The 23,836-nt window shown below is 41.0% G+C and overlaps 1 protein-coding gene across 2 annotated transcripts; it reads left to right on the top strand.

Moving 5' to 3' along the window:
• Window positions 1-565: 565 nt before the first annotated feature.
• On the top strand, window positions 566-23,399 carry golga4 (golgin A4). 2 transcript variants are annotated; one of them, XM_085181791.1, is made up of 25 exons: window positions 566-800; window positions 1,906-1,980; window positions 3,421-3,522; window positions 6,441-6,509; window positions 6,621-6,947; window positions 7,037-7,084; window positions 7,192-7,248; window positions 7,346-7,444; window positions 7,969-8,119; window positions 8,230-8,420; window positions 9,782-9,865; window positions 10,207-10,354; window positions 10,445-10,623; window positions 12,286-12,384; window positions 12,488-12,643; window positions 13,143-16,915; window positions 17,017-17,138; window positions 17,494-17,624; window positions 17,904-17,990; window positions 19,420-19,446; window positions 19,567-19,635; window positions 19,987-20,062; window positions 21,765-21,862; window positions 22,667-22,753; window positions 22,843-23,399. In XM_085181791.1, the coding sequence occupies exons 1-25, from the start codon at window positions 723-725 to the stop codon at window positions 22,855-22,857; spliced, it is 6,348 nt and encodes a 2,115-aa protein (XP_085037917.1). In that variant the 5' UTR covers window positions 566-722; the 3' UTR covers window positions 22,858-23,399. The 2 variants fall into 2 exon arrangements, with proteins under 2 accessions (XP_085037917.1, XP_085037918.1); XM_085181792.1 differs by lacking the exon at window positions 3,421-3,522.
• The last annotated feature ends 437 nt before the right edge of the window (window positions 23,400-23,836 follow it).

Raw genomic sequence — 23,836 nt, 5'->3', positions numbered from 1 at the left:
AGGCAGGGTACACCCTGGACAAATCACCAGTCTATCATTAAAAAAAGAAATTCAGATAAAGATGTTTCCCATCTGTTTTCCTCACACAAAGATCTTTAAATTCTTTCATGCATATTTTTCATTCAGTGTTTTCAGGAAGTGATGCAAAATACCACATCCACAAATGCAAATTTGGTGTTCCTGAATTTTATTTTCTGTTTTTAAGAATGAGTTAGTAAATATATGAGTACTATAAAATACTTATTAGGCTTAAAGTTATTGTTCCTTTTTGACATTGCATTTGACATTGCAGGACTGAGTTTAGTGCATCTATCTTGGAATGTAATTTTTAAAATACGGCTTTATTTGTTTGTTTTTATCCCTCTTTGTGAGGATTCCTTGTGTTGTGTTTTTGTTGTTGTTGTTTGTGCTTCTGTATACCACATGTGTTAAACTGTCTTCTCATTTCAACTGTCTTAATAAATAGGCTGTAATATATCCCAAACACGCTGCTATCTAAGGGGGGCGCTGTAGCTAACTGAGCCCAGACTGGCCCTTTAAGTCTGACGTTTCAGCTTTCCTCCACGTTGGCCGCACATGCGCAGATAGGCCTACCACCTGCAGAAAATTAGAAGCGGACAAGGAAGTCTGCCCCTGAGTACTGGATGATAGGCTGAATAAAAACAAAAACCTCTCCGCCGGAAAGTCGATACTTGGTCACCAATTTATATCGGCTTGACAAGATGTTTAAAAAACTCAAGCAGAAGCTAAACGAGGAGCAGTCTCCGCAGAGGAATGCGCAGTCACCTCAGCAGGCCCAGGTTAGTTGTTGTGGTGCTCGGAGCTAACTAGCTAAGTTAACGTCTGTTTATACTGCAAAGACTTCACGGTTTGGAAGTGGTTGTCTAGTTATTTCTCATTAAGATAACTCAAGCTGACAGCCTAATGAGCTAACTTGAATTGTCAGTTCGTCCCTTTACTGTGTCGCAAACATTAGCACCGTGCTAAGTCCTTAAGTTAGCAGCTTAACTTAGCTGTCAGCGGTTGGAACAGCTGGAACTGGTAATTCCCGTTGTCCGAGTAGAAGAAAAGTCTCACTTCATACAGCTAATCATCAATTTGTTTGTAGCCAAAATGCCAGCCCGCATTTTTATACTCGCCAGTGACAACATGGGCGTGTCTGAGTTAATGCTTCTTGCATTGGCTGCCAGTGGATGTCAGCTGGAAGCTATATTTGACCCTTGCAAATCCTACTACTCCCAGGCGCCCCTATTAAAAACAATACAGAAGTAGCACACAGATTTCAAGTTGGAAGTTTGTCATTGGAAAAGTGCTAGAAACCTCATCAGATCCCTTGCTTTCCTCTTCTGTTAAAAAATGCGAATTGTTCTTTGAAATATGAAACTGCAAGTTTCTTTAAGCTCTCCTAAATATATGTGAAGGACTGAAGGTATGTGTCATAGTTTGGAGGTCCGTCATAGTTCAGTTCCAAGTTAATGTAGATATTTTCGCTGCATTTCTCTGTTTGCCTTACATGCAAAAGATCCCCAGTTCAGACCTGGGAGGAGATCCAAATCCAGCCTCGGGGGCTCACAAGCTAGGGCTTGTTCCCTTTCCAGATAAATGAGAGGGCTGCATCTGGCATACAATATGCAGATCCAGCAACCCTTTGGAAGATGGATAGATAAATTACCTTGTTTGAATTGGTTTGGTTCTTATGCAGATTGGCTGTTTTTGAGGGACAAATTTGAAGGCATACAAAAGGTGAAATCCAGTAACAAGAGAACTTACACCCAGCAAGCATCTGTATTAAAGTTTGATTTACTGCCAGGCAACAAAATCAATATTATTGTTATGACTGTTTTTTCAATTAATTTATTACTATTATTATTACTTCTTTTTCCTTATTACTTATTTGTTTTACAGATCAGCAGTGGAGACCGACGTAACAGCCAAACTCCCCCATTTAGTGATGGCACACCTTCTCCCAGTGACAGAGAGGTGAGCATGGTGTCAGCCTGTGATTCATATTTTTATTTATATATGTATACTTGTGTTCAGACCACAGCCTGCAGAGGTTTCCAAGTCCCTCCCCAGCTTACATTCTAATGATTGTTTCTCTTAGGCTTTAAAAATGTGCTTTGTATGCTTTGTTTATGCATAATGTCTGCTTTATAACATACAAGTCTCTTTTTGATTGCTGTGTTAATTGAAAGGGAACACTTAGTGATGTTGGTTTTCAGAGTTTTCTGGTTGTCACTAGCAAACTTCTTTGATCCAATTATTTAAAATAATCCAACAATCTAGACATATTGAACCCTGGACTCATGAACATATTGCAGTGCATACAATAGCCAACACCAGATGGGAACATATGAGCCAGACTTACACTGTGGTCATTAATGTTGCAAAGCAGTCAGCACTTGGATTCCATTCGTATGGTATTTTAAGTGTCTGAAGTCACTTATTATTATTGTTATTATCATTATTATTATTGTTACATTTTTAAAAGACCCTGTACCACCAAACGAGCAGCTCCTTCTTTAGAGACAATGGAAAGGGCGTTTTAGTGGTGTAGAGCAGACAGTGTTTCAGCATGTCTATGAATAATTGATGTATCCTCCTCAGTGTTTTTTGTGTCTCCTGTGACTAGTTGCCATATTTTGCCTCAATAGATACTGACAAGTCAATTCAATGCAGGACTATGCTCCATTAGAAAGAGGTAGATAAGCATAGGTTTAATGGCAGTGACTCTACAACTGATGATGCAACATGTTGTTATTACATCTGTTGAGATTAGATATGGATGTTTACAGTCTTCGTTGTTTTTCAGATTAAAAAAAAATATATATCTTAATCACTTTTTCCTTCATTTCAACACTGCAGAACGCTCACTGGAGTAGTGGCACCGTCCCTTTTGGTCAGGTTTCTATGCACTGCTCTCCCCACTTGTGCCTTTGGAAGCACACATGTGTTGCTGTTATGTGGCTCGGCAGCCTCAGCGTAGAAGCTTCGTGTAGCATCACAGCATCTTTTCTTCACCTCACGAATCATTAACACTTTGACATCTCTGAAAGCATTTGTTACATGACTGAAGGCAGATTTAGCCCTTGGTTAAAATTGTGAAGATTACATGAGGAGATGTGAAACTGTTACTCATAACATTACTGTTGATTGAGTGCTTGACTTTTCAGTTTTTCTGATTTTTTTTTTCTTTTTTTCCCAGCTTATGTAGTATCTCTCCCTATGTTTCACTGTCTGCTTTCTCTTTTTTATTCATCTCAGTCGTTCTCTCTCTCTCTCCGCCAGCCTCCTCTCATCAGGCTGGTCAGCCACTCCCTTCAGGGCTTTTTCACACTCATGCTGTTGTTTTTCTCATTGCTCTCTGTGTTCCTCTTCTTTCCCCACCTTTCATCCCGTTACTGCACTGATGGGGGTCAGGTGCTGGCCGGGATGATAGCAGAGCCCGCTTTTCTCTCTGAGTATACTATCTTTGCTCTGGACCATTCAAAACGACCCCAAACGGCCCAGGTAGCCAGTGTGGTGAGTTTGTCCTCACTTCCTGCCTCTTTCATCTTTCTTCTTCTCCTCCTCCTCTTGCCCCGTTCCTTCCTCCCGTCTTCCACGCCTTTGGGGAATCGGTAGAGGACTGTTGCCCAAGTAGGGACAGCTTGTTCCCTGCTCTCCGTCTCCTGTTTGCTTTGGATTTAGTAGCAAGAAGGCATCTCATATGTAGGTTAATTTTGCATCTACTAGGTTGTGGTTTACACTGTAGGATAGAAGCTTCTGTGCGTTCTGCCCCGTGTTTGTTTGTTGTCCCTTCTTTCAGTTTGTGAGCTGTCAAAGAAATGAACAGTGCCCATTTGTCTTTAGGTGATCTTTGCTGCTTGCTCTAGAGACCCTTGTAGACCCTTAAATCCTGTTATGTTGCCTGATCGCCTTTGTCCCGTCTCCCCTAAAGTCTGTGTATTTGGAGAGTTGAGATTTTTCTTTATGGGACAAGTTTTTAACAAATTAAAATTGAAAATTTTGTCTAACTCTCTAAGTAAACAAACACATCCAAATAGCTGTTTCTTTATTTAAGATATATTTGATGTGACAAATGAAAGTTGGTATTGCCTGTAACTGCTTATTAATTACTGTTATTAAAGTTAAGGTCTATTTTTTTGACATTGTCAGTAGATACTAAGCACCAATTGTGAGGAACATATGGGTCGTCCGTATTCAGATACATACATTTGTACACACAGCTCTTCAAAACATTTTCTAGACTGCACAAGTCTGCTTTGTAACTATGTTTGTAGCAGGTAAATGGAGCTCAGTATGAGGGTCATGTGTCAGTAAAATTGAGAGACATTGTTTAATTGTCTCTTAACTCTGCTTGCTCATTTTAAATGCCAACATAGCCCAATACGCACCCCAGCTGCTGTCATTAACCAGGATTTGTGTGGATATTGTGAGATAATGTAGTGATTATAAAACAAGGACTTTATTACTTCAGCACAGCTGCTTCAGAATAACTGCCAGTCAACTTGTAGTGTTATTGTGCCAGTTATCAGAGAACAAAATGAAAAATATGCAAATGAAAGCAACTGTTTGATGAATTCAACTGCAATAAAATACGAACCTCAAGAGACTGAACTGAGATGGTATCAGTCAGCAGTCTGGCTGTGTTTAAGTGGATCCATGAATATTTAGAATTTATTAACAATGTCTTGACCGTCTCATAATGATTTATTTGGTTGATCTGTCTGGTTCACCTCTTGCCAGATGCTGCTTATGATCTGTAGTTTGGAAAGAGGGGAAGCCTTAAATTCTGCTGCCTCTTCATTATGTGTATGGTTAATGACACTGATTAAGATGCAGTTACTCTTTGACCTTTTCATCGTTCTTTTATGTAACCGTTGCTTTGATATTTGCATGATATGTAATTTAAAAGTCTAAGTCTAAAGGGATCATTAGATTCCTGGTATAGAGTCGTAGGAGTGTTGATGTGCTAAAGCCACAGATACAAATGTCCATCACAGTCACTTTCACATGTTAGCAATGTGACATAATCTTGATTTTTGGATCTCATTATATTTACATTTACCCATGAAATCATTTCATAGATTTTTTTTTTTTTTATATTTGTTTTTTGTTGTTGTTGTTGTTTTTACTTGTTCTGCTAGCGATGTTTGTCTGTTGACTGGAGGCTTCTGTCTTAATTTTTCTTTATATTTTTAATGGTACTTTGTGGAGTTGGTGATAGTAACTCTTCTGAGTCACAACGTTTTGTGGTCTGTGATCTGTTTTGAATTTGGTTTCTGATTTGTGCCTGTGAGAATTATGTTTGATCTTGTGGTCCTGAAATAGAGGCACTAAAGTGCCCTGGTTTGGTAGGTTTACATTTGGTGTACCGTTCTGAAGTAATTATCCGTGAGTCATTGTCCATTTTTTTTAATATGACTGAAAATAAGCAGACATGAAGGGCATAATAGTGAAAGGCAATGCTATAAATACTCCATTTTAACCTCCAGCAAAACCAGTCGAGCGGCCATCTGGGGATGATGGGAAATAACAGAGAAATAAGAGCACAGGGACACAGGACGAAATATAAAGGCGCTAATGGAGTTGTCTTGCAAACAAACAAGTTCCTTTTTATTGCTAATCACTCAGACACCTTGCATGTCATTGAAGTCTTGACAGTAAAACTTTAGCAAAGGTCACATTTCTTAAAAGATTGAGGCCTGCTGTGTTTGTTCACATGCTGACATTCTTTTTTTTTTTTCACTACTTTTGCTGACTCTTTGCTTTATACCCAAATTCTTCTTGTTCTTCACACACATGTACAATAACTAAATAGATCCACTTTAAAAAAAATGTCTAGTGGTAGTGGTCACTGGGGTCTTGATCATAATCACGAAGCTCTTGACAGGCTTGGTTGAAAGCAAGCGTTCACATGACTAGCTGTGCAAACGAAGCGGAAACAAGTAATCCACAGGAAGGAGTAGCTTGGAGCTGGACAAGGGAGGAGAAGAGTTGCTCACTTTGATGCTGCTTCTAACAAATCAACTAAACCAACTAAGCTGCTAAATGTTCCCTCACATCAGTTGTGACGTTGTCCTCCTGTAATGCAGCTGCACACAGCACTGCCAAGCATCTTTAATTCAAACGCAGCTCTCCTACTTGACTTTTAACTATTTGTTCTGACCTCATGGCTGTTTGTAGTTTTGTCTTAACCCCTTTTTGTTTATTCTACAGTAGAGATGCCTTCTTTTGTGTATTTAACCCCTCTGTTTTTTCCAAGTTGCATGAGGGTACCCATTGCCCCTGCATTGCTCCCAGCAATACTAATATTGCTCCCTCCAGAGTAATCAGGGAGAGCCACGCTGGGTGTGGATGACTAACTGGCCCAGGACAAGTTTGCTGATACAGCTGCCCTTTTCCTCATAATCTCATCTTTATTTTTTGGTCTTTAGAGTGCCTCTAAAGGTGCATTGAGGTCTCCCAGAGGCAGCATCAATGGGGATGGAAGTACTTCTCCTCATGTAAGAGTATTACCAAGCCACCTCTTTAATCTCTTCAATGTGATATTACAGTGTTTTTGCGCATTCATTAATGAGTTTGAGATCTTTATTTTTTGTTTTGGTTTGTAACAGAAAGAGGAGCCACAGTCATTTGCCCAGAAACTACAGCTGAAAGTGCCCTCAATGGAGTCATTGATTCGTAGCGGAGCCAGTCGGGCGGAAAATCTGTTTCGCTCTCCATCTAAAGACAACCTGGTCCGAACTTCATCACGCGAATCCCTGACTCCTTTGGGAGAAAACGAGTCCCCCAGTGCCCCAGCATATGATCCACCCTCGGACATTGAGAGTGAGGCCGAGGAGCAACCAGGAAGTGTAGAGTCTCTGTCCAAAGAGCAGTTGTTACACCGAATGCTCAGAGTAGAGAGGAGCCTGGGGAAGTACAGGGGGAAGTATTCGGAGGTAAGAAACAGACAGGATGCTTGAAGAGTAAAGTGTAAAGTCTGTAGATGAATATAACTCCTGCTCATCTTTACATTTTTGTCATGCAGCTGGTTACTGCGTACCGTACCGTACAACGAGAAAAAGAAAAAACGCAGGTACATTTTACATCTTTTTTTTTTCTCAGTATTTTTCTCATGTGATGTTTTTTGGAAAAAGAGAATAACATCTGAACTGATCCAACGTACATTTTTGTTCTCCCCAGGCCATCCTCAGTCAGAGTCAAGATAAAGCACTGCGCAGGATAGGGGAACTACGAGAGGTATGACTATATGCTATGGATGTTTTTGTGTCTTTAGATTAAAATCATTTTTTAATTAATATAAACTGCACAAATGAATGAATAATTTACTGTATAGGAGCTTCAGATGGACCAACAGGCCAAGAAACACCTGCAAGATGAGTTTGATGCTGCGCTGGAGGAGAAAGACCAGATGATCACTGTGCTACAAACACAGGTGTGTGGATGGTGGTGGGAAAATTAGCCAAAGCTTTTCTGCTGTTTAGGATTACAACTTTATAAGTATGGCTTATTTTAAACACCGTACAAACCGTATAAACAGTGTTTAAATGTAACTTTAAAAAAGATTTTCTTTAAAAACTTCTTTAATGATAATTTCACATTAATCCTTTCAGTTTAAGCATGATAAGCACTGCAGGTATAAATGGTTCTTAAGTTTTGAATAAATGTGACGTTATTTAAAATCAGAGACAAATGAAGTGCAGAGGTTTTGAATTTAAAAGTTTCTCAGACCAAACAGGAATGCTTCACTTGTTTGAGACTGCATATCTACATCATGCAAATTTGTCCATACAATTTTAGTCGCCCTGCTAACGAACAGCCAAATGGAGAAAACCCCCATAGCAGGAGTAATGAATCTGTATAACTATAACTCTGAGTTCAGTTGCAGGGAACAATAACAGATCTATCTCAAGTTGCCAAAGGGACTGTGATTCATTTATTGAAATTTGTTCCTCTAAGGTTGCTCTGTTGAAGAAACGGCTCCAAGTGGGCCCCGATGGCTCGCTGCCCCCTGAAGGAGAGGTTCCTCAGTCTGAAGCTGCTGAAGTCTCTGCTTCTCCCACACAGAGTCCTTTGAAGGAGAACGAAGTAGAGCCTGAAGTCACTGAGGGTAAGTGTATTTATTAAAATATATGGTTATTTAGTTGCCTCTAGTAAGGAGTCACGCTGTGTGAGCACTTTTTTTTTTTTTCTAAGCAGTGAATTTTAATTTCTGGACAGGAGAGGGCAACAGTGATCCAACTAAACTCATGGAGGCTCTGCAGAAGAGAGTGAAGAGGCAAGAAAACTTGCTGCAGAAGTGCAAGGAAGTCATGCGTACACACAAGGAGCGAAGCGCCCAGCTTAGCAGTGAGAATGAAACTCTGCAGGAGCAGCTGCAGGAGCGACTGCATGAGTTGGAGAAGATGAAGGTGGTTACCCTGTGTTTTTCAGAAATGATAGAAGAGTTGGAGTGTAGTTATACTGTAATATTAGGATGCTTTCAGTCAAACAAAACTATAAATTTTGGATTAAATATACACAGAATTACAGCAACAATAAGTTAAAGTGCCCAGATATTTTAAACTGATTTCCCAGAGATGAGCGCTTGCTATAAACCAAGTAGTAAACTATAATTATAAAGAGGTTTGATTAAAGTGGGGATGGACGGTAAGGACTGAGCAGTGTGTTTAGAGGAATTAATATTGTGCCGCAAACTGTCTGCCAGAGTCTTTATGGTCCGCTGAGTATGTGACTCCATTATCTCGTGACACAGCAGATCGCTGTGGTTCTCAGAGTCCGAACATCCAAATACTCTGGCTGAGCTCCAGAGTGAGGGTTCATGTCATGTCAGCGTGACATGACTGAGCCATTGTTTTCATTGATTTCAAAACATTTTGCTGCAGTGGTATGATCGGCTCATGTAGCTTGTCCTTAGTCGCTATGATGTTTTGCAGCGCATGATAACAAGTGGTTGTTGTAACAAAGCCATTGAAATAATAGACAGCTTGTATGTGCCGTCACTTGATTGACTTGCTTTCATTTATTGCCATAATTTTTTTTTTTTTTTTTTTTTTTGGGGGGGGGGGGGTGTTGTTTTTTTGTATGAATCCACAGCTTGTTTGGGAATGGAGGCCTGTCCTTTGTCAGGGAAAGCAGAGGTTAACAGGCATTTAGCCCTCCTAAAACAGCATGAAGGGATCCTGGAACTGCTGGGCTGTCCTTCTCCTTTGCTTCAGACAAATATCCCATAAAGCAGAACATCTGTCTACTTTTCCAGACCCTAACATCAACTATTTTTGAATTCATGTTTTAACTGTGTGTTGCCGTCCTTGAGTGTTGTATGCTAGTTGGTCTTTCTTTGTCTCTTTGTTTATTCATATGATACGTTTTGACATTATAAAAACATTCTGTTAATCACCGTGCTGCATACATACTCATGCCGTTGGCACACTTGTGTCAAACAACAGAGAAACATAGCCCAGCATTTCCTGTTCAGTAACTGCTTGTTAAAGTGCGGTGCCACAGAGACATGGCTACTACATGCCACGGTTGCAAGAGTGAGCTGTAATTTGGGTTGACTTGTTGGTTTAGTTGGCCATGTATACACACTGGTTGTTTGGCTTGTGGGTGAGGCATCCTGGGTGGTACAGAAAGCATCTGATTGGGAAGTTATCAGAGCAAACACATATACAGGATGTAGGAAGCGGTGCATTGTGAAGTGGCATTCATGCCATTAGGACACGTGTGACTTTTTTTATTTTTAATTCTGTCGATTGTTTTGTCTTTAAAGGAACTACACACAACAGAGAAGACTAAGCTGATCACTCAGCTGCGTGATGCCAAGAATCTCATTGAACAGCTGGAGCAGGACAAGGTTAGTGAGGAGCTTTGAGATCTGGATTGAAGGTTCTTCCGTTTCAGTTATGTGTGTATGTGTGTGGCCGCGTGTGTGTTTTTATTCTGCTGTTGAGTAGCTTCAGACTCATATTGTTTAGCTTAAACTTTGACCCCAGCACTGCAGGATGGATAGCAGTTCTGCGAGGAATGCTAAAAGCTCTTAAAGCCGTAACACAATTAATAGCACAGGGCTGAGTTTTACAGCCCTCGTTCATGGAGAGCAGATCAACATAAGCTTTAGTGTTGATTCCTGTGCTCAGGGTGTACAGGTAAAGGGATGATTTTTCTTTCATGGGGTACTGGTTTTTTGTTTTTCAGGGAATGGTCATTGCTGAGACCAAACGGCAGATGCACGAGACGCTGGAAATGAAAGAAGAGGAGATTGCACAGCTGCGCTCCAGGCTCCAGCAAGCTATAGCCCAGAAAGAAGAAGTACAGGAACAGAAAGAAAAGGCTGAGAAATCGGGTACGTGCTGTCCATGTCAGGTAATGTACAGAAAAGTTCCCTTTTTTTTTAGATATGTTTGTGATTTTTTATTTTTTTCCCCTCCAATAGCTTTTGAGGAACTTGAACGAGCACTGGGTGTAGCTCAGAGGGCAGAGGAGGCTCGAAAACAGCTGCAGGTTCAGCTGGAGGAGCAAGTGAAAGAAATCGAAAGGGCCAGTGAGGAAGAGAGGAAGAGCCTGCAGCAGGAACTCACACGAGTCAAACAGGAGGTTGTCACCATCATGAAGGTCAGGAAAGGACTTCTCCTGAATATTTGTTTATTGATCGAATAAGAATGAAGTCGAGAGGTGACCGGGCCTTTGCATCCATGGCACCTAGACTCTGGAATAGGGATGGGTATCGTTTAGGTTTTATCCGATACCGGTGCCAAACCGGTACTTTTGAAACGGTGCCGGTGCTTAAACGGTGCTCAAACCGGTGCTTAAAGAATGGAGAACACAAAATTGGTCCAAAAACCTCTCATGTTCAGCTGGGTTTTTTTTTGTAAAAAGATAACAATGTTAGCCTTTTCTGCAGCTATATGGCATATATGGTATCACTCTTGGCGGGAAGCAGTGCTTAAACAATGGAAAAAACACAAACTTTGTCCAAAAACCTCTCATGTTTTCCACTTTTTCTTTGGTCATTTTAGCCTTTTTGGTCAGGGTGAAGGGAGTATCTGCCATCAAACAAGAAGACAGATGCATGTAACTATGACGGTGTTTGCTAGTTCACCTTACATGCATTAACGTAATAACGTGGTTAGCCTACTCAACGTAAATTACACACGAACAACATTAAGCTACTCACGCAGAGAAGAATGGCTGCTGCTGCCATCATCATCCGTCATCATTTCTGCTACACTGGCAGGGCTAGGGGCCAGGACTCTACTCTTCGGGTTTTTGGGGATGTTGCTAACTCCGGGTCCGATAACAGGCACCACACCTGCAGTAGATGTGCTCGGTGTGAGGTCTCGCAGCAAACTATCAAATACGGCACATTTTTCGGCTTTAAAAAAAACCTGCTATGCGTCGCCAGGTGTTTCATCGGATTTGAGGTGTTACCTCCTTTGACAGTATCACAGTATCAGCTTAAAGCACTTGCTGCAGGCTGCTGAGTTTGCATATTTTTCTGTGAAGTACAGCCAGACTTTTGACCGCTTCGCCTTGGGCATTTTTAATCTGTAGCTCTGCTCTAAAAGAACGTACGTACCTGGACCCGCCTACTATCCTCGGAAACGTAAAATGATTGGCTAGAATTCAAAGTGTGTGACATCTCAGGAAAAAAAAGCACCGAAATAAAGCACCGAAATGTGCGCTGCTTTTCGGTCTGGTTACTACCGTTTATGTCAGAACCGGTGCCATCACGGCACCGGATACCGGTACCCATCCCTACTCTGGAATAACCTCCCTGTTCATATTCGTATTGCCGAGTCTATCCAGTCTTTTAAATCACGTCTTAAAACTTATTTTTTGACTTTGGCTTTTGATTCTGTCTAGTTGGCTGGTCTAGCTTGTTGTGTTGTTACCTATTGTTTGTTGTCCTCTTTTATTGTTTGTTTTAACTGTCTCATGCTTTTACTGACTGTGAAGCACTATGGTCAACACTGTTGTTTTAATATGTGCTATATAAATAAATTTTGATTTGATTTGAATAAGTAATTAGCTGCAGTCATATTTCTAGATTTATCCAAAGAATTGGCTTCTTTGGTAGTTTCTTTGAAAATGATGTATAGTAGCCACAGAAGTACCAACATTGACTCAGTAGTGTAAGCATTTACATTAAAAAGAATTTAGTGTGTATAAAATGTTCCACTGCTGTCATGGAGAGCAGTAATATCACTTTGTTTCACGAGCTATGATCCTCTGTATTTATATTTACCAGTCATATTTTTTTTTAACCAATATTAGAAATCATCAGAGGAAACTGTGGCCAACATGGAAAAGCTCCACAGTGAAGCTTTGGCAGCTAAAGAAGAAGAGATGAAAGAGAAAATCAACAAAGCTGTGGTTGGTGCAAAATGTTTTCCCTTATTCAGTTTAGCAACAAAACCACTGTATCAAATAAGAAAAATATAACTTTAATATTTGTATTTTTTTAAATGCTGTTTAGGAGCAGTGCAAAGAGGAGTTTGCACAGCTGGCTAAGGAACGGGAACAGCAGGCCGCTCTGGCGCTGGAGGATGCAGAGTTACAGAAGACGGCTTTAAGGACAGAAGCTGATAATAAGGTTAAGGAGATCCAGCTGGAGCTCGAAGCTGCAAGGACTGTGAGTTTGTTTGTTTATTTGGTTTTTTGGTTTATTTTTAATATTGAGAAAAGCAACAGCTGGCACACTGCAGAGCTTCGTTTTTACCTGTTTATTACATCTTTGTGGATGTAACTTGTGCTTTCATATTGAATCTGCTAATCACTGACCGATTGCTTTGAGGTTCAGAACTTATTTTTATTTAATTAATTGGCAAAATAACTTGAGTATGCTTGTGTTCATTTGGTTCTGCAGTAACACGCCACACACACAGAAGTGAGCAATTTTCAATGTGTAAATATTTTCACAGTCTACATTTAATATGTAATGCTGTCAAGCATGAAATCCTTATGTACTTGAAGCTTTTACAAAGTTGGTAGTAATTGAACTGTGTCACAGCTTTATTGTTAAAATATCTTAATAACCGTCAATGTGTTTTTATAGCTGTGTCAGTTCTGTGAATGATTAACTGTAGCAGCTTAGCAGAAGAATCTAACCACCTCCATGTATGTGATTGCAGCGGATATTGGAACTGGAGAGCTCTGTGAACAAGATCTCACAAGAAGAAGCGGGTCTCTCCCATGAACTTTCCAGTCAGCTGGAGGAACTGAAGAATGAACACAAAGAGCAAATCTCTGCATTAGAGGAAAATCACCACGAGCAGCTGGAAAAGCACAAGGGCACCCTAACCCAGCAGCATAATGCTGCCCTTGAGGAGCTCAAGGAAAGACACAGGGCCGAAATGGAAACCCTTCTGAAAGACAAGGAGCTGCAGTTCCAAGCACATGTCGAAGAGATGAATCAGAAAACTCTAGAGAAGCTGGATGCAAAGCAGGCAGAGTTAGAGGCGCTGTCTGCTGAGCTTTCAGAGGTGCTGAAAAGTAAACAGCTTTTGGAGGAGAAGCTGTCGGCTGCTGAAGATGCTCATAGTTTAGTGCTACAGGAACACGAGACGAGGTTTCAAGATCAGGTGTCAAAGCACAGCGAAGAGCTTGAAAATGTCAAACGTGAGCATGATCAGTCGCTTGGCGGAATAGAGAAAACTCTGAAGGAGGAACTTAATGCATTGAAAATTGTTCTGAATGAAAAGGAGAAGGAAAGTGAACAATATGTGCTTAAAGAAAAAACACTACAGGAGGAATCACATTCCACTGCACAAGACCTAGAAAGCAAGATTAAAGAATTGGAAGCACTGCAGCAAACTTTATCAGAATCCCAGCTGGAAATTGAGAGTTTAAAGGAATCTAATGCACAGTTAAAGAAGATAACAGAAGATCTTGATAAGTGCAAGAAAGAACTGACAGATGTGGAGCATCAGTTGGAAGCTGCAAAGAATGAATGCCAACAAAAAGAGAAATCCCTTCAAGAAACTGAGCATCAGTTAGAAGAGAGCAGGAAGGAGCTCTTGGAGAAAGAAAAGTCATTTACATCAGAACTGAACACTAAGCTGGAAGAACAAACACGCCTCAAGAAACAGCTAGATGACGAAAAAGCTGCCAATGAAGCAAAGCTGAAAAACACTATAACTGATATGGAAGGTAAACTGAAATCACAGGAAACCAAAATGGAAAAATTCAAACAGAAGGCAAAAGAAATGCAAGAGAAATATAAGAAAAAGCTTCAGCAGAATGAAGAAAACATGAAGAAGGAGCTTGCAAAGAAGGAAGAGGAGCTTCAGCAGAAAGAACAACAAGTTCAGGAGAAAATCGTAGAGATGGCCCAGAAAAGTTCCCAAGGCCTCAGCAATGCAGTGACAGAGCTGCAGGATAACCATAAGGAGGAAGTGGAGAAACTACATGCCACTCATAAGCATGATATTATAGACCTGGAGCGCCGTTGGCAGGAGCGGTTAGGACAGCAGGAGGAAGAATCAATGGAGAAACATTCAGTCATACTGCAGGAGAAAGTCCAGGAGCTGGAAGAAGTGTCTCAGCAGCTTAGCAGAAGCAGAGCGGAGAATGAGCAAGTAATGGGTGAAATAAGGGGTTTAAAGGAGGACCTGGCGATCCGAGAAACCACTGTGCAGAAGCTGCAAGAAGAGCTTAACGAAGCAGCGCTTAAACTTGAAAGTTTGGCAAAGAGTGAAGCGTTGCTAAAAGAACAAATAGAGTCAGTGGAAAGGAACCTTAACCAGGCACTCGGTGAGAGAAACGCCCTCCAAGACAAGCTGAACGAGACAGAGGAAGAGGGCAGAGAGAAGCTGAAGGCTTGGTCAGATAAGTTGAATGAAGCGGAAAAACAGCTTGAAGCGCTGGAAGGTGCCAGATTTAAGGAAAGTGCAGACTTGCAGAGTAAATTTGAGGAAACTTCCATCCAACTGAATGCCAAGGAAGCAGAGTTACAGCAGCAAATGATTAAGATGAGCAACCAAATGAACCATTACTGTAAGGAGGTTCAGTTGAAAGTTGAGTGTGGATCTAATGAACTTCAGCAAAACGTGGAGAGTAGGTTGAAAGAGCTGGAAGATAAACTGCTCTCTGGTCAGAAAAAGGCGGGACATCTTAAAAACATTATCCTTACTAAAGCAGATCAAATTTGCACTTTAGAAGAGAGTGTTCGCCAGCACACCGAGGAGAATAAAAATCTATGCATTTCATTAGAACAGATGACTGCTCAGGTAAATGCTCATATGGAGCACATCAAAGCCTTAACACATGAGGGAGAGACTCATTCTCAGTCCATTAGTGAACATGTACAGAAGATTGAGGAGCTCAGCGAAGCAAACAAAGTCATATCAGAAACTTTGAAAGCAAATGAGCTGCATATCAGTAGCTTGGAAAGCGTCGTCGGTGACTTAAAACATCAGCTAGCAAGTAACATAAAAGAGAAGGAGGAAGCCATAAATCAGCTGACGCAGCAGTATGAAGAAGAGAGGCAAAAGGCCGCTGCTCAAATGGAGAGACTGGATCAGGAGAAACAGTCTGCTTTAGAGCAGGCGGATACAGTCAGGACCAGTCTGTCTGAGTTAGAGATGAAATTCACACAGAGCGACAACACTACTGGATCTCTGCAGGCCCGGCTTGAAGAGCTGGAGCGAGAGATCGCCGAAAAGAATGAAGCTTTGCAGCGGCTGACAGCAACAATTGACAATCAGTCCGTCAGCAAGTCTGAGATGGACCAACTGTTGAGTGAGAAGGAGCAAAAAGTCAGTGGGCTTACCGTAGAGCTTGAGAGCTCCATCAGTCGACTTAGTGAGCTTCAAGAGCAGTTAGACCTAAAGACAAAAGAGTGCGAACAGCTCACTTCTGACCTCAAACAGCAACACAGCATCATTGAGAATGAGAAGCGTGAGTTGCTGCAGCTGCAGATGCAGTGCACCCAGAAAGGTAATTTAGAGCAAGACATGGCCGAAAAACTTCAGGCCCTCAAGGAAAGCAACCAGCAGTATAAACAAAAGCTTGAAAGTCAAAGGGAGGAATTTGAAAGGTTGAAAAACGAGATTATCAAGAGCAAGGACGAGAGTCTGAAGGAAACTGAGGAGAGGTTGTCTGAGAGCACTCGGAAAACGTCTGAGCTGAAAAAGAAAGCTGAGCAGAGAATCAGCCAAGTTACAAAACAGTTAACGTCACAGCTTGAGGAAAAAGAGCAGACGATTACAACTCTTCAGACTAGCCTGGATGAACTTAAGAACAATGAAATTTCTGTGCAAAAACACACAGAAACATTAGAAGAGAAAACAAAATCGCTGGAGGATGCTCTCGTCAAGCTTAAGGAAGAGCAGGCCAAACACCTTGAACAAGTTCTGCATAACGAGAGGCTTGAGAAAGAAAAGTCTTTAGAGGAGTTGAAAGTCATGTATGAAGATAAGCTGACCTCACTTCAGAGTGACGCAGTGCAACAGGGGCAGCTCAAAGACACTGAATCAGCATTACACGAAATCGAGGCAAAGCTAAAAGAAGCAGAGGAACGGAACGGAAACCTTCTCGCAGAAATAAATCGCCTGAGAGGAGAAATTGGCGAGAAGGATGCCCAATTGGAGCAATATCAGGCGACTGCTAGGGAGGTCCAGAATCCATCAGAAACTGAGGTAAAGGTGGAATGCAGCAGCATGCAGCAAACCAAGAGTGTGATGGAAAACGAGCTGGAAAACCATGCTCCTGCTCAAGAGGTGCACGATGAGGACTCTTTACAGTCTCTGAAGAACAAACTGAGCCAGGTGAAGAACGAGAAGGAGAAAATCCACAAGGACTTCGTCAGGCTGCAGAAAGATATGCGGTCACTGAGGAAGGAGCATGAACACGACCTAGAATACATGAAGAAGGAGCTGTTGGAGGAGAATGAGAAAAAGCTAAAGTAAGGCTTAAAAATGATAGTGAAAAATCCCTTGTCTGTATAATATTAGATTTTTTGTTGATAGTTACTAATTACATTTACTTTGCTCTCTGTTCTAATAGGCTGGAATTAGAAGATTTGGAAATGAAGCACAACTCTGCAATGAAGCAGATAATGAGGGAGTTCAACGCACAGATGTCTTTGAAAGAGAAGGAGCTCAACACAGCAGTGAAGGAGGCCATCGGTGAGGCAAAGGAGAATAATGCTCAACCAAATTAAACCAACAAGATTTACAAGCAAAGGAAACGAGCGGTCGAAATTGTTCACTTTTGCTGTGGTCAGAATGTTTCAGTACTGCACTTTGATTATGTTTTAAACAAACGACTGGCTTAAACTAGACGATCAAAGTAAATATGACTCACGTTCTTGATCAACAGTAAGATGGGACGACTGTGTTGTGACATGGGAGCATTAAGGGATTACTGCTTGTGGAAGAAATGTTTCCTTCATGTTAAAATCCAGTCCAAAATTAGAGGCAAGTGAACATATAAGTTGTGTTTTTATGCACTTGGCTTCTTTTCTTTTTTTTCTTGATTCAGCAAAAGCTCAGAGTGTTGAAGAAGAGCTCATCAGTAGCCATCGTGATGAAGCGAGCCAGCTGAGGAAGGTGATTTCCCAGAAAGAGGATGACTTGCACAAAACTGTTCAGAAATATGAACAGGTTATACAGGTACTATTAAAAACTCATCCTATTTGTTTTAATGGGGTTATATTATAGGGTGCACTCCTTTGTAGACACCACCCATCGACTGTTACTGTTTGGATTTATATGTAATATCTCTCTGGCTGCCTTTAAAGCATAATTAAATTGCAAAGAGGATCTGAGGTCTGAAACAGCGCAGTGCCCTCACTGAGTGATTTGCAGCATACTTGAGTTGTGATGCTGAGATGATACATGGGAAATGACTCAGTCGTTGTTCCTTTTTATTTATTTGTTTGTTTTTTTCAGAGTCGAGAAGAGGAGATGGGAGACAGAGTGTGGCAAGTTCAGAAACAACTGGAGGAGTTGCAAGCAAGAACGCAGGACACTTCGGAGGTACAAATAATGTTGACCCACTGTTCTTCACTGGCCAAACATCTGTTATAGCTGTCACAACTGGCTGTACTTTGGATGTTTTTGCTTGTAGAAAATCATGCCTGTAACTGTATGTAGTCCATTTTGAAATGGAGGGAGGGGTGTGGAGTAAATTTATGTAGTGATTCTGTTGGAGTCATATGTCACTTCACTCTAGCTGTATGAAATCACAGCATTTCGGCTTCCTTCTGGGAAAAGTCTGGAGTTTAAGGGAAGCAGTTCTAGCTCTGAATGAGCCTAATCCAGATGCATTTTTGTGTCTGTATAAACATTTTCAAATGGTCTAGTACAAAGTTCACATCCAGGTTGACAGACTAGGCAGTTATCGTTCATCTTTTTCTTTGGGTTGCTTCATAATTGAAGATATCCGTCTAGGAGCTCAGGGACAGTTTTCCTACATAGTGTTCTCTGATCAGTCTCTCGCTCTGGTCGTGTGGCCTCTCTCCAAAGCGCGCCGGATGCTGCGAAGCTCGTTTGAATCACTCAGGAATGTTCTCCGGAGAAAATGGAGATTGTCAGGCAGCGGCCAGCGTCAGTCCCTGTTCTCAATTAATATCATGCGAGGTGATTGTAGACATTAGATTTATTCTGCAGCGATACTGTCATGCAACATGTGCATAGTGGAATGGAGCCAGATGAGACGAAAGCACTCCGGGGAGACATTTTAGCCAGGTGTTGAGGTGCCATGAGACCCCTGCAGTGATTCTTCTACCTTTTGCGCACATGTCTGCATGCACACAAAGACAAAGAATTATGCTGCTCTCTCTGCTGCATTTTTCCCAGGTGAGGTAATAACTTTATGGGTGGATTGTATGGCGTTCAGCTCACGGAGGCCTCACAGTGGGTCAGTGTGTCCCTCCACAGAGAGAGGAGACTAAATACAAGCACACTTTAGTTTGTAGACTACAGTGTGTTTAAACAATGCTCTTAGTCCATCTTTTAAAACCTTCTGACTTGTGTCTGTGGCTCTTAACTCCAAGCACATTTATTTCTAGTGGAGACATCAGTCTGTGAAACTGGTTGTCCATGAGTGCATTATATATACATGTAATTTCTCAGCGCTTTAGCTTTAGAAAATGTTATTCAAACAATTCTAAATTGTTCGGGAACTATTTTCAGCAGCGGATAAATACACATTTGAGTTATGTTGATGTCAGTAAATGCAATTCTGTGCTTTTAGAAGACGGTGGAGCTTCTCAGCACAGAGGTCTGAGATAATATGGATACAGGGGTGGCACTAAATGTGTCATTACTGTAGTTTTCACATCCTTTTTTTTAAATCAGGTTGAAATGTTGATTTAATTAAGGTTTGGTTCTAACACACAGTGTCTTCTTTCTCTCTTCCTCTCGTTTTTTTGTTTGTTTTTTTTGTTTTGCTTTTTCATTTTAGGAACAGATGACCCCAGAAGAACTAAAGGTATACTTGTTCATTATATGCTGGTTTTACTGTTCCTAGCGTACAATTAAATTTACTAACATGCCAAAAATATAACGTACACATTTCATATTTTCTGATTCCTGTCCCTCTCGATCTCAGGCTCAGCTCGCTGAAAAAACGACGTTGCTGAGCGAGGCTCGACTGAGAGAGCAGCAGTTTGTTGAAAGAGTGAGTATCGGACCCCCTTGGTGGCTCTTTCTGAGGACACCAAATCCATCGCAGTGTATTCCCAGGATTCTGTGGCCTCCAGCAAGAGCAGCTACTGCTCTCCTGCTGCATCAACTTAATTACACAGCACATCTGTTTACATTTGGTTTAACCCCATAAACAATCAGAACAACGCCTCCAACAGCTTTTCTCACACACACCATCGTTCTCACAAGCATCCTGCCCTCCTCTGAGGATGGCCACCAAAATGCTTATGTCCTATTTAGCAATTACTCTAATGCATAGAATTAACCCAGTGGGTTAAAGAGTTTTTAAATAATCTGTGCATGCTTGTTTGTTTCTCCACGCTAGATTCACTCGCTCGAGGACAAGATTAAATGTTTCCACCGAAACACTGTTGTAACCCATCTCGGGAGCACATTTAAAGGTAACACCATGAATCACTTAGTTCTGCTTCTTGATCCAATTTCCTTATAGATTTTCACAGCAGAGATGACATGCGTAACGCTTGAGCACAGCCCAGTCTCATGGGAAAGCGTAACGTATGCTGTGTGGTCTCTGTAGGGGCGGAAAAAGGGCCACCTAACCTTTTTTAGTGTAATAAAGGATTTTAAAGACAGACCATGTGATTATATTTTGTGTCAACACGTGAAAGTTACAGTAAAAGTGTAGCTGCTCTTTAAGATCTCAGTTGGTGTTTTGACACTGCCTAATCTGACAGTTAACACATTGCTCCAGAGATCAGGCAGGAGGTGCAGGTCCTCAGCGGTGTGTGCCGGACTGCTTTAGCTATGCTTTTGATTATGGTTTAGCTAGCAAAGCAGGATTTTTAGGCTTGCTGGTAAAGATAAGAGCTGGGGTTATAATTAAAGCTAGACTACGGGTTGAGGGTGTATATGTATACGTCGTGGTTTAGGCTGAGGGAAACCTCTGGAGGTTGACCGTAAGTCAGTGCAGTCTCCAAGTATACCACAACCCAACTGCGTTTCATCTGTGTGAGAGTATTTGGAGAGATTGAGTGAGTCCTCTCGGACCTTCTCTGGTGCTGTAATAAAGAGAATCTGCTGTCAGAAGCGGGGGGGGGGGGGGGGGGGTGAAGAAGCCATGCTTAGATTTAATGGATTTTGCAGATTGTGGCCTAAACGTTTCCAATGCGGGACACTGCAGCACGCAGATTTCTCGAACCTTTCTTATCCAGTACATATATATTGCTCATATTCATATTTAAAGCCGGTGATGACTCAGTTGAGCTTACGTAAACCACCTTGAGTTGTATTTTTAGGTAGGAAATTGATCAGAAAGCTGTTGAAATCTGCTTTCCTGTGTGGTTGATGTGAAAGTTGTCCTAGGTGGGGCAACACAGGGTCAGGGGGACAAAGGGCATGGGATTTATTGGTGACCCATTACTCCTCACCAGAGATCAAAGACTTGTTTGCACTGCTCTATCACCTTTTCCTGTACTCTAATCGCACAGTCCTTCTGGGCACATTCAGGCACATTTGAGGATGTTTGAGTGATTATTTCCAATAGGCACAAAGCGACTGGATGTTGTTCCATAATAAAGCTCTTTTCTTCAGTCATGAAAGTGTTAGCAGCCCTGTCCAAGTTGTAACTCAGTCATTTCCATTCATAGCTTTTAGTGGGATAATTGTGTTATAGCTTTGGGTGCAGACCTAAAAACTCGTGTGATATTAAAGTGCTCATGCTGAGTCTCACCATTCTTTCCTGTACTCAGCTTTAGTGCATAATTTAAACTGTGCAAAAGGTGGTTTTGAATTTGCTTGCCAACATAAACCTGATGCTGTTAGTTGGCGGGGTTTTGTGTGCATTTTCCAGGATTGTTGTACTTTAAAACTACATAAAAACGGCCTACATACACTAACATGCAGCTCTCACAGCTGTGTTTTAGTTTTTTTGTGGTAACTGTATTGAGGTTGGATTTTTCTCCTTCTCGAAGGAAATATAAGCAAAGTGGTAACCTAGAGTAGCTGATGTGTAGACATATTTAATACATTTGAGGTCATTACAGATGTTGAAGTAATGGGATTTGAAAGACATTAAGAAAGAGAAGTTTGACAGTTGTGGTCATCATTAAATATTTGATTTGTTGTTTTTGCTTGTTGTTACAGATCCTGGACTCAACATTTCCGACGCCTTCTCAGAACCCACAGAGATGGAGTACCTGAGGAAGGTGCTGTTTGAATATATGATGGGACGGGAAACAAAAGTATGTTCTGATTTTTATTTTTTATAAAAAGATTCTACAGGAAGAAAAAAACCAATAGTTTTTATAATTAATCTTTTTCTCATTTTTATGTCTCCATCTTAGTTGGCTGAGAAAACATTAGCAGCTGCTTTGATGGTCTATTAGATGAGATGTTTCAAAACCACCATATAAAAAAAAGTTGCTGATAATTTTTATTTTTAAAGCTGGTGACCTCCATCTGCTACTCATTTAGGAAGCTATATAAAACTCATGTTGTGTCCAGTCTTGTTGGATATAATTAACAGCGATCTCCCTAATTATCAGTGCTGTTGACATGGTCCTAAAGTCAGCGGGAGTTTCCCAGCTCCTCAACAAACACTCTTTATAACAACATGGCAGACCTCCCCTGTGCGGAGGATGTCCGGCAGGCTGCCCGCGAGCTCATACATCTTGCATGACGCAGATTTGCCATTTAAAGGCATGCTGGCCTTGTTTAGTGTTAGCTGAGTAGTTGGGTTTCCTACACAGCCCAGGAGCCCTGTTTCTGATTATCCTCTGTGTTTATAGGGAAATGCATGCTCCCTGGCAGATAGGCCTGGAGTTGATTATGCAGATAATTTTCATTCTTGTTCAGCCTTTTCTTGCGCTTCAGTTGTCTCAGAACAAGCTTGATTTTGATTGGATGATGGTGTCAAAGGCAGAGGTTAGCTGGGGGAAAAACAGAGATTATTCTAACACCACAGATGACTCCTGCCTTGAAAGTAAACTGACTTAAAAAGATGACGATCGGGGTGTCAGTCAGAAAAATTCCCCTTTTTTCCACAGACAATGGCCAAAGTGATTACCTCCATGCTCAAGTTTCCTCCTGACCAAGCTCAAAAGGTTTTGGACAAAGAAGACTCGAAACCAATTGTAAGAATCTTTTTACAACTTGGGGATATTTAAATGAGGTCAAATGTGTGTCAGGATTTGAACTAATTTTATATCCGTCTCTTCCACAGCCTTGGTTACGATGAGTGTTTGAATGATTCGAGTACTTCTGGATCTGCTGCTACTGCTGCTGAAGGGGGAAGACTGCCATTATCTGTTTGCATTTCTTGTCATTTTATTCATGTGTGTGTTTGAGAAAGAGAAAGCGTGTGTGTGTGTTATGTGTGAATGCTCAACAGGTATGAGGGAATAAGAGAATTTGACAGAAACACCTTTTTTTCCATAAACCATGTTTTTCTTTGAAGTTAAGTTTAATTTATAAGTTTTAGATGAGAGTAAATGGGTTTCCTTTTATTTTAGAATGTGTTTATAAAGATTGGCTTGTGCAATAAATTATATTATCATCACATGGATGCCGACGGTCAGTTGATTTATAGATCTCTGTGTTGTGCTGTTGTCTGAATCACTTCCTCTGTAAAACTGTAAACGACCCTTTAACTGTGCACTCGCACCACATTAAGATACAGGCCCCTGGACCTCTTTAACACAGCTTTTCTATGCTTTATATTTTGACACAGATAGAAACAAAACTGTAAATTGTATTATGATAATAAAAACTGTACTATAAGGCACTATATGACTTGCTATACAGTTTTCTTTTTCAGAGTAACATTAAATCCTATTTACAGAACAACTTTTGTCACTCCTTTATCCTCATCACAATACAGATTTTTGTTTTGTAGCTTATCTAATTACCTGTCTTTGCATTACTCCCAGTGTCTGACTGAGGACTGTTAACACCTGGTTAAAAAGACACACTGAATGAAGACAACAAATCTGGGTTTACAGATCGCCTGACCTTTATTCTTTTTCTCCACATTAGAAGTACAGACAACACACAAGTATATTAGACCGCTGACGCTTTCATTTAATGAGAATCGGAAAGAAATTTGCTGTTGATTCTGTATATGGACACATTTAAGGATCTGCCTGTTACTTATATGTATACATTTACAGACATTAAATTAAATGTGGCATGAGCAAATGTCCTAAATCACTTTTAGA

Source organism: Neolamprologus multifasciatus, chromosome 13 (genome assembly GCF_963576455.1).
Source record: "Neolamprologus multifasciatus chromosome 13, fNeoMul1.2, whole genome shotgun sequence".
In the NCBI taxonomy this organism is placed as follows: Eukaryota; Metazoa; Chordata; class Actinopteri; order Cichliformes; family Cichlidae; genus Neolamprologus; species Neolamprologus multifasciatus.
This window is presented reverse-complemented; position numbering and strand designations above follow the sequence as displayed.